This window comes from Glycine max, chromosome 20 (assembly GCF_000004515.6).
Source record: "Glycine max cultivar Williams 82 chromosome 20, Glycine_max_v4.0, whole genome shotgun sequence".
NCBI lineage: Eukaryota > Viridiplantae > Streptophyta > Magnoliopsida > Fabales > Fabaceae > Glycine > Glycine max.
The window spans coordinates 35,553,743-35,564,509 of NC_038256.2; the positions used below are offsets into that span (position 1 = coordinate 35,553,743).

A 10,767-nucleotide genomic window follows, 5' to 3' on the forward strand; every position below is an offset into this window, starting at 1 on the left:
GTCTAAAAAAATTTAAATATATCTAATAAAATAATAAGATCTAATTATATCTAATAAATTGATCTCATATCCAACATTAGAATAAGTATATCTTTTATCAGGATTTAATATCTAATAAATCTAATAAAATTTTGAAATATATATTTATTTTATTTTTATCTTGATTTTCTTTATACAGAGAAAAACATTATGCATTTGATATAAAAACTTCAAATATTTTATCTATTTTTTAGTTCATACAAATCATATAATTAAGGTAATTAGAACAAGTATATATTGATACTTTTAATTATCATTTTTTAAAATATTTAGTATCATATTAAATATAATTACATTACAAAAATTATTAAATATTAAATCCTAATAAAAGATATACTTGTTGTAATTATATCATTTTATTTTATTAGATAAATTTAAAATTTATTAAATAATATTTAATTACAATTAATTAATTTAAAATTGATTAAATAATATTTTATTAAAATTGATTAAATAAATTATCTAATATAACGATGTAAGTTACGTGCGCATCACATGATTAAATGAATTGATTAGACAATCCTCGTGTGACTTATTCCAAATAACTATTATTGTTTCTTTTCTTATTTCTTTTTTATGTTATTTTTTAATAACTTTACTTAAATATTTTTATTTCTTTTCTTATTTTTTTATTGGTAACAAAAAGGACTAGCCGGTATATGACGGACAAAAAAGGTTCGGATTTAATTCAAGTTTATAAAATGAACTCCAAGTCCTATAAAAGTTTGGTTTTTGCGGGTCCAAATCGGCTAGTCGAACTCATTTTATTACCTACTCCATTTCTATTCGCTCGTTCAAGTATTTCTCCATTCTTGGTTTTTTCACCTTTTCTTTCTTTTCCTCCTATTCTCCCACAGCACTTTTTTTATTTCTTTTCCTCTTCTCTACATTTCTATAAATTTTTTTCGGAAACTTATTTATAAAAACTACAAATTCTAACTGATACAAAAACTTTTGAATAAATCAATGAAAATCCACTGAAAAAGTGAAAATATGAACAAACTTGATGAAGTCAAGTCACGAAATTAAAACTTTTTTCTCCTTTTGGCTGTTGAAGACACGAGAAACTTAGAGACTTTGTATAAAGGGATATGGAGGAAGAACATAATTAAGTTCATGGTTGAAACAAGAGAGGCACAGATAGGTTGGTTGTTGAAAAGGATTACGCATTCACGAACTCCCTTGCCTTGGTACCTTTTTATTCAAACCTCTTGTTACTTAGCATCCATAACGCAGCCACGTTATCTGCATAAGTCCAATTTATTGTTCTTTTCTTCATTCTTGATCCGCAACTGCACACGTATCATTTGCAACATGGACTTTCCGGAATTTTTATATTATATTTATTTTTTACTATAACATATAATATTATTTAGGTTAACTAACTTGTTTAGATGTAAGTATATAGATTTACTTAAAAATAATTATTTGCAAAAGTAGAATTTGAAACAAATTCACAGACCAAATTAAATCTTTAAAAAAGTTGAATACACCTTAAAGAAAAGAGTAAACTCCCAAACTTGCTTAATGAAGTGTGGTTAATTATCATGTTCTTATGTGACATGTTAAGTACTTATGTGCATGGTACAAGTGTGGCATGTTCTTACAATATTCCACCAAGCAAATCTATACTATCCATGCGCCAAATGAATATCATTCCAATGCTTCACAAGATAACAAATACAATCTCACGGGATGATATGGCTATTCATTTTATCTTCATTTTCACTCTTGTTGATTAAGCATTTTGTTTTCGTATATTATACAATGATTCTCCTTTATGCACTATGTATGTTATTATCGGTATCAACAAGCATCAAACTGCAAAAAAGTTATATATGACTCGTTACAAAACTGCAAAAACAGAAAAACTATGTTTTATACTGTTGAATTAATCATAAGTGATAACGACAGAATTCAAACTGCCTTATGGAGAAACATTACACGCAGTATACTGTATATAATTGAAATAGAAAGATAAACAAATGCATCTAAGAAAGCAACACCGGAAGACTCAACTCTCAAGACTTTTTCAGAAGCTAAGTGCTTGTTTTGTTATGACCTAACAGATCATAGTGTCTTAATTGGATGGAACAACACAGTGGAGTGGTTGGCAATGTGCAAGCTGAATTGCCCTCCTTTTTCACTCACATCAATCTTTGTCCCCGCTGGAGCACTCATCTGAAAACTTTTCACCAACTTTGCAATCACAAGCCCCAGTATTGGCAATGCAAGTATGATCCCAGGGCAACTCCTCCTTCCCACACCAAATGGCACGAACCTAAAGTCAACTTTTCCTCCTGCAACTGCATCTGTTGCACATTCCTCTTCCAAGAACCTTTCTGGCCTGAACTCCTCTGGGTTCTTCCACCATGAAGGGTTGTTGGCAAGCCACCAAGCATTCACCACCACCTTTGACTCTTTTGGAACAGTGTGCCCTCCTAGCTTTGCTTCTTCCAGGTTCATGTGGGGCACCAGAAGAGGAATTGGGGTGTGAAGTCTCAGTGTCTCTTTCACCGTGGCTTGTAAGTATGGTAGCTCGTGTAGGTTGGATTCTGTAACTGGCTCCCCTTTTAGCACTTTTGATATCTCATCACGAATCTTGCTTTGGACGGTTGGATGGTTCACCAACTCTGCTACTGCCCACTCTATGGACCATAGTGTTGTCTCAATTGCTGCAACGTTGATGTTTTCTACTATGTAGATCACATTCTCTTCGCTGATTTCTCCCTTCATCTGAGCATCTATGATGTGATCCATTGCACAGCTGATCTTGTGCTTCTCCCCATTGGCAGCCATTATTTGTCTGTAGAGCAACATGCCAACATGTACTCACATTATAAAAGGAATTTAAAGGAGCTACATATATCAAATTGAATAAAAATCAAAATAAATATGATCAATAACAGAGGTCACGAAAATATACAATGTTGTTTTCGGATTAGAATTGAAATTTCACATAAGTTATATGTAGTTCGTATTATTTGTATTTTTTTTATAACAAATATTGATTATTAGTTTGTTATTTTGTATAATTCGTATATTATGCAAAAAATTATGAAAATTGCTTAATAATACGAAACATGTCATGCACCGAAGTACGAAAATTCAAATGAACAAGTGTTTCGTGTTGTATAGACTTAGTACTGAAAAACTATACCTTCTTTTCTCAACGTAGTGGGTGTTGAAAAATGCCAACCTCCTAGACTGCAAGTCCTTGCACTTGTTGAGGTACCCTCTCAAGAATGGCCGGAGCAAGGGTATAAAATCCCCGTAATTGTATTCAAAACTCTGCGCCAAACGGCTTCTCTCGGAGTTAAACCTGGTGGCCTGAATGAACAAAGGGTCTTCTTGAGACTCAAACTTGGCATCAAACATCATCCTATACATGATATTGTACAGCATCAGCTGAAGCCGCCTTCTGATAACTATCCCTTCGCTCCTCACCCTCTCATTCACGTTGAGGTCACGCACCACCAAGTCCATCTCCTCCTCCCACATGTTGCTGTAATTGTGGACAACCTTGTTGGTGAAGAATGGCAGTGTCATTATTCTTCGCATTTTGCGCCAGTGGTCGCCGTAGACGGTGAAAACCATGTCTTGGCCATTCCCCGTGAAGATATCAAACACAACGTTCCGTGGGCGAGAGCCAAATTCTACGCCTTGTGCGTGGAGCACTTGGGTGGCAAGCTCGGGGTCAGAGACCACGACCAAGTTTTTGGAACCTAGTTTGAGTAGGAACACGGGACCATAGGTTTGAGACATTGATGCTAGAAGACGGTGGTTAAGGTCATTGCCAACTTGTAGCCAGTTACCAAATATTGGAACAGATAGAGGACCTGGGGGCAGAGTAGTGGAAGAGTGTTTTATAGAGGATGAGGAAAATTTGTATGAGATTAGAACAAAAATGAGGGTGGCAATAGCAATGGAAAGATTGGATGGAGAGAAAGGTATAGAAAAATAAGAATGCAAGAGTTTTGTAATTGAAATAAGTGATATTGTTACAAGAGTGAAAAGGAGCGGTTCCTTGATTTGAAGACCCATTTTTTTGTGTGCACTTGGGGAGGGAAACGTAGCTAGGATTTAATTTAATGGACGAGTGAGTTAGAGAGGGAATATGGTTATATATTAGCGGGTATGAGGTAGGTGCCCCATGGTTTGTGATGAATCCATGTGCTGAGTTAAAAGTATTTTTCAAAACAAGGTAGGAGGATGGGAATGTGATAGGTGGAGTAGTAATAGTAAACCATTTTTTTTAGTCAAAATGTGTATGTAGTTGGTGAGGAGATGGATTTACTTGCTTATGAAGCACACATGGCCTAGTGGGTCTGTTACACGTACACTTTGGTCAAGCCAAGCAACCTGTGGCTGGGTAAAATATAAATGATTGGTTATGCCAACATGGAATCATGCATTGTCAAAAAATAAACACTAAGCCTTTATTTTATTTAAAAGCATGTTTTTGCCCTTTAAAAAAATTTATTATTTTTTTTTTGCTGAGTTTTTTGAAATGCACAATTTTTGGTCTTCCAAACATTATTTAAATCACGTTATATTCCTTTAGAAAATGCTGTCTGAATTATTTAGAGCAAAAAAAAAATTAGAGCATTTAATATTAGATAATAATTTATAAAAAAAACTAAAATCAAACTTTTTAATTGAACTAAAATCAAACTTTGGAGAGATCAACAATTTTTTTAATATTTAACACGTAAGCCTTTTGGCTTAAACATGAGTATATATTTGTCTTGATCATGGTTTTGTTCAACTTTTCACGTTTTCAGTCGGTTTCTTCTTTATGCAGTGTGATATTAATTTTAATTGAATTATTTTTCTTTCTGTTAATTTTGGTATAAGATAAAACAGTATTATATGAATTTTTAATTTATCTAAGTAAAACGGGATTAAATAATCTCATAATAGATGATTAGGGCAATTAACAAAATGTATCCATTATCTTGAAAGATAAAATTTGTAACAAATTTTTAAAATTAAAAACAAAGAAAACTAAAAACTATAAATTAAAACAAGAGACTTGTTTTAGTTTTAAAAAAATTTAAAGCTTGAAACTAAAAACAGCCCCAAAGGGATTTTAAATTATTGGATGCTAAATCATACACGTGGCTATGCCAATTCTGCTTGTTTCCTCACAGAACTGCATTGCTTTCATCCATTTTATTTTTTTTATTCTGTAGTTTCACTGGACCAAGACATAACGTGACTGGATGGGCTTATGTTGTAGGGTATGGGAGGTGAGAACTAGCAGTCTACTCAAACTTATAACTTTTGGGGGGAGCTACTATTCACACTAGCAGGAGTGCTATTTAAACTACCCACGTTAGTGGATTTTCATTTTATTCAAGAATTACCCTTCCTGCAAAAACAATAAAAATATGATTATATTATAGTGTACAACAGCAAATCATATTTCACTTGTTGGCTCAACATCCTCCAACAAAAACATCAACACAAATTCACCACCTCCACACCACAAACCCAATCACCATCCCAAACCCATCGACAACAATCACACATATTCAACATGGAGGTAGATGCAAATTCAACAAGACAACAAATTCAACCATTGATGGGGGTGATCAACGCAAGGTGGTCGACGTTACAACACAAATCTCGACAGGCACGAGGTTGCCAACACAACATGGAGGCATAACACAGGACTTCAATAGAACTGTTAATTGTCATTATGGCTGTGGGTAGGAATAAAAATAGGTCAGGCATTGAACAAATAGACCTAACCTTTTTTATAAGAGTAAGGCTTAAGCCTAGCCTATTATCTATGGTTAGCTTTTTTCAAGGTCTAGCTTAACTTTTTTAAGATGCTAGCATGGCCTATTAGTCGGTTTAAAAATCTACTCTTTATTAAAATTGTTAAATAGATGAAAATCTTAATTTTAAATAACCCTGATTAAATAGGCCAATGATATTTTTATAAAAGCAGTTACATGGCTATTTAAATTTAGTTTTTAAAAGAATAAAAAACTAGAAAAATGATGTAAGAGATAATAACAAAAAAATGCTAACGGATATGATGTGGGCATTTGCCTAACGTAAAACACTGTCATAAAAGACACACAATGAAAAAGACTAATGTAGAAAGCGAAAAACTAACCTAAAACCATATTATATAGTCAGGTCCTATAACTAGATGGATAATTCGAAGTTAGCTTCATCTTTATATATAATCTCATTATGGTCTTATAAATTTATTTAATTAATAATATTATTACTAATGTAATATAAATATTTATTTTTATTATATTATTATGTAGATAAATAGACTGGCCTAATAGGCTTAATAAATGACAGTTTAGACTCTCCTTATTTTTAAGGTTTTTATCATTACATCTTTTTCTTCAAATAATATTTTTCAAGTAGTTTACATATATAGTAATAGCTAGAGTGTCGTATATTATATACTTAATTTATTGATTTATTTGTTCCTTTGGTTTACGATTTACATTTGTTGTTGGGGTGTAGGTTTTCTCATTTAACTGTACTGGAGGTTACGATTGATGACAACATTTCCCTATTCATATGTTATCAAAGAAGCATAGTTTCATTAGTGAATTTGTTTTCATTCAACAAGTTAAAGATTTTTTTATTTTTTTAATTAATTATTTTCACTTACTATTTTCAGTTTTTTTTATGTTTCTTTGATGATTGTGCTACTTCGTTTGTAGATCTTTAAGTTTTAATTTTTTTTTATATTAATCTAATTCCACTTTCATAGTCTATATAGTACATGGCTTGCACCTTTTAGGTGAAGAAGGTACCTAACATTTTATTAATTCGTTGACAAGTGTATTTAAATCAAAAGATAATAAAGATAAAAAAAAGTAAAAGATAAAGATACTCATAAAAAATAGATGAATGCATAATGTAATAATGTTCGGACCTAACATGCCTTATTTACCTAAGATGTATGATTTTAGATTTATCTTTATCAATTTGATGAATTTTTCCTACGCACATCTATTAGAATATTTGCCCTTGATGTCTCACGATGACAAACATATCTTACATATCTATCTCCCAAATGTCTTTGCAAAGACTTAATAGATAAAATGCATAAAGTTCTAATTCTAGATGTTTGCTTTGATGCATGGACATAATGCAACCATAGCAATGATTTTATTAAGATATCATTTTCTTTAAGTTCTATTAGAAATTACCATCTTACTAGCGACTAATCCCTAAAATTAATGCATATAAGACCTTCCTTGTATTTCTACTAATGATTACCCTCTTTCAAGCGCCTAACCCCTAAAGATGATGTAAGGATGAATGATACGTGAAATTAAAATAAGAAAGGATAATAGGAAAGAAAACACATATTTACATTGATAGATATGAAGCATACAACACATATTTTGGCTTTTAGGCCTACCAGACCCTAACTAAGGGGGTTTAACCTCTCATTGTCATGAGAGACTTTACAATTTAGGGGCTGATATGGATAGAAGAAGAGGGATGGATAGAGGAGGATAATGGGATAATGGACATAGATAGAGGATTTTCCTTATTAGAGATGCTCAGGCTTAAAATGTATTCATTAGAGAGCTCTGAGTCTCTGGGGTGGTGTTGTCCCGATGTGTAGGATGTTTTTTTTTTCTTATGCTCCCTACTCCTTTTATAAGCCTAAGGTAGCTTAATTTTCATGTGACCTCGCGCTTAGCGCGGGCTTTCGCACTAAGCGTGCCTTTGAATTTCTTCGTCGATCTTCTTCGTGTTAAGCGTGAGTTGGCCGCTAACCGAGGATACGTGTTCGGCCTGTCTTGCGCGCTAAGCGAACTGTCTCAATCTTCAACTCTTTCTTCAAGGTTTTTTCTTCCAATTTGTGCATCAATTTTCCTCTAAAGCACTTGAAATCTTCTTTTAACTTCTGCTAATCAAAAACTGCAAAGATATTAATTTTGTTATTATTTCATTAAAAACAACAATAAAGTAATTAAATTGTAATCATTCTAAGCCAAAATTGACTATCAAATTAACTCAAATTTCGCAGTTATCACATTTATTGTCAAAGAAAATTGGGTCTACTAATCTTCATCTTAGATACAAAGTTTATACTTTTATTGCCATGAGATTTATTTAGAGTAACAAAGCTTGATCGTTCTTTCTTAGATACTTAGATTTCACAGTTATCAACTCATTTTTATGAGTTATATTTTATTTATATTTTACATACTTTTATCAATGTCTTGATGTAATTTTATCAATCATTTCTCTTTTGAATACAAGCATCTTCGTCTTTGAGAACAACTTCAATAGAAATACTAAAATTATCAAAGTTATACTTCTTTCTCTCTCATTTTTTTACCTATGATTTTAATAATTTTGAAGCAAATTTTTATTTATCTTGCATATTTGTAGTGGAACCCTACCCCCCCCCCCCCCAACTTTGGGATTGAGACTTTAGACTCACAGGATGACAACTGCGAGAATGAGTTTGTTATGAAATTTCCTTCGTTAATCTATAATTTGATAGTATGGATAGTGCTACTTAGTGAGGATTTGGAAGTGTATTGAAAATGTTACTTGAGTAAAGATTGTGATGTTCTTAATTAAATGTAATGATTAATTCATATTTTTTGCTAGCTCTGAATAGATACTGTCGCAACCTACCCTTCGGCGGGAGGGCGACGCAAGGCTCACAGATGGTCTTCCATGGGAAAATGCGCAGAGTCGTCACCAAAGTTTATTTGAGGAAAACGTCGGAAAGACCGGAAAGGTGTGGTCTACGAACTTTAATCGTGAAAGGTTCGGGAGTTGTTTTTATGCACGGGGAAGGTATTAGCACCCCACGCGTCCGTCACAAGGGACGACAACCTTTAACCAAGTGTGCAATATCATGTCTTCGATTTGTTTTATTTTCCCTTTTTTACGTTTTTATGTCTTTTTATGCCTTTTGTATTTTTTATCTTTTTGTGATCGACAAGGGTGTTTCCTTCGCTCCTACGTATCCTCAATTGCGATGAGAAAATCAGACCTATGTAGTTCTTTGAGAACTAAACGTTGGTTAAGTTGTTTTTATCTTTTTTCGCAAGATATATTTTAACCGAAAAAAAGGTCATTTAAGGCGTTGGACCATTAAACGATTTTTTGATTTTGAAAGGAGAGAAACGTTAAGGCGTTGGACCATTAACGATCTCTTGGTTTTTGAAAGTAGAGAAACGTTAAGGCGTTGGACCATTAACGATCTCTTGGGATGGTCGACAAAAGCGGGACTTTTACTCCTACGTATCCTCAATTACGATGAGGAAATCAGACCTACGTAATTCTTGCAAAAGTGGTAAAGTTATGGGTTGATTTTATGCTTTTGAACAGTCCATGTTAACCGATAAAAGCAAAGAGGATCGTTTAAGGCGTTGGACCTTAAAACGGTTTTAAGTGACTTTTACGGACAAAGGTTAATTTGTGAGTTGATTTTAGCCTTAGTTTCACTTTGGTTATTAGTCAATTCATTCAAGGAAACTTCCAAAGAAAAACGTCCGATTGATTTTTTTTAATTATTTTATTCAAAGATAATTTGATTATTTTATTATTATTTTTTCAAGATATTTTGATTATTTTATTATTATTTTGCTTTTTTTGCTTTAACCGAGGTTACAGCGTGAACGATCGATTAAATTTTGCTTTAACAGTGATTAAACGATATTACAACACAAATGATAGCTTGAAATTCATTCTATCATTTATTAGGTGTGAAAATGGCTTAAATAAACGGTTAAAAGCTCGTTAAAGCGGAAGAAGAAAAAACTAAAAGTAAGCGAAATTAAAGTGAAAGTACATAAAACAAGTAGGGACTACTAAGGGTGCATAGAATGAATTGAAAGATTCGATTTCGGAAACTTACCGGTTGAAGACTGAAGAACGACGAAGCACAAACAAAGAACGATGAAGAACGATGAAGAATTTCCACAGAATCACTTACGGAAGCGTTACGGAAGCACTTCGACTCGATTTTTCTTCACGAAAACGTGTTTTTTGCCCAAAATAGCCGAAATGCATAGTTCAGGGGTCATGAATATTTTTGAAACAGCCCCCTCCCCTATTTATAGGGAAAAAGAGAGGTGTTTGCCACCCAGAGGCTTCTTGAGGAAGATTTCTAAGCGCACCCCAATTACTAAGTTCACCCCCCTTTTCATACTTTACGGAAAAGTTACGGAAGCCTTATGGAAGTGTTTCGGATTTGATTTTCATCTTTTTTTCTCTTCCCTTTCACCAATGTTAAGTGAAATATGCTTATCCAAGGTTTTCGGAAATTTTACGGAAGCATTACGGAAGCCCCAGAAACCATTTTTTAACAACGTGGAGGAGCTTGTCGTCCAGTTGCTTCCTCCTTAAGCAACCCAACTTCCAAAATGGGGCCTAGATTTGAATTGTTATTTACACCCCTATCTTGATAAGTTCACCCCCATTTTTGTGTTTCTGACTGTTTTCTTTCCGAAATCTCACGAAACTTTACGGATTCCACCGCGATGAGTGATAAGCCTTCCAAAGCAATCAACAATGGTCCTTAGATGAAATTAGAGTGTAACAATTTATTTACACACACCCCACTTTGCTAAATACACTCTTATTTTCGTGTTTTTGACCGGATTCTTCCCGAAACATCTCAGAACTTTATGGATTCCACAACGATGGGTCTTAAACATTTTGAGGTGGTCAAACGAAGGTCGCATGCTGACAAACAATGGTCCCCAG

At 33.4% G+C, this 10,767-nt stretch overlaps 1 protein-coding gene across 1 annotated transcript; it reads right to left on the reverse strand.

Moving 5' to 3' along the window:
- Positions 1 to 1,892: 1,892 nt before the first annotated feature.
- C4H1 (cinnamate 4-hydroxylase) lies at positions 1,893 to 4,150 on the reverse strand. The gene is made up of 2 exons (NM_001371219.1): positions 3,200 to 4,150; positions 1,893 to 2,845 (listed from the first exon to the last, which is right to left on the reverse strand). The coding sequence occupies exons 1-2, from the start codon at positions 4,081 to 4,083 to the stop codon at positions 2,110 to 2,112; spliced, it is 1,620 nt and encodes a 539-aa protein (NP_001358148.1). The 5' UTR covers positions 4,084 to 4,150; the 3' UTR covers positions 1,893 to 2,109.
- Positions 4,151 to 10,767: the final 6,617 nt, after the last annotated feature.

What these genes read in the sequence shown, in the direction of transcription:
- C4H1 (NM_001371219.1), bottom strand. Translation starts at nt 4,083, where the DNA reads ATGGGTCTTCAAATCAAGGAACCGCTCCTTTTCACTCTTGTAACAATA. An exon ending in CACTACGTTGAGAAAAGAAG is followed by an intron (nt 2,846 to 3,199) that starts GTATAGTTTTTC and finishes GTTGCTCTACAG; the next exon opens with ACAAATAATGGCTGCCAATG.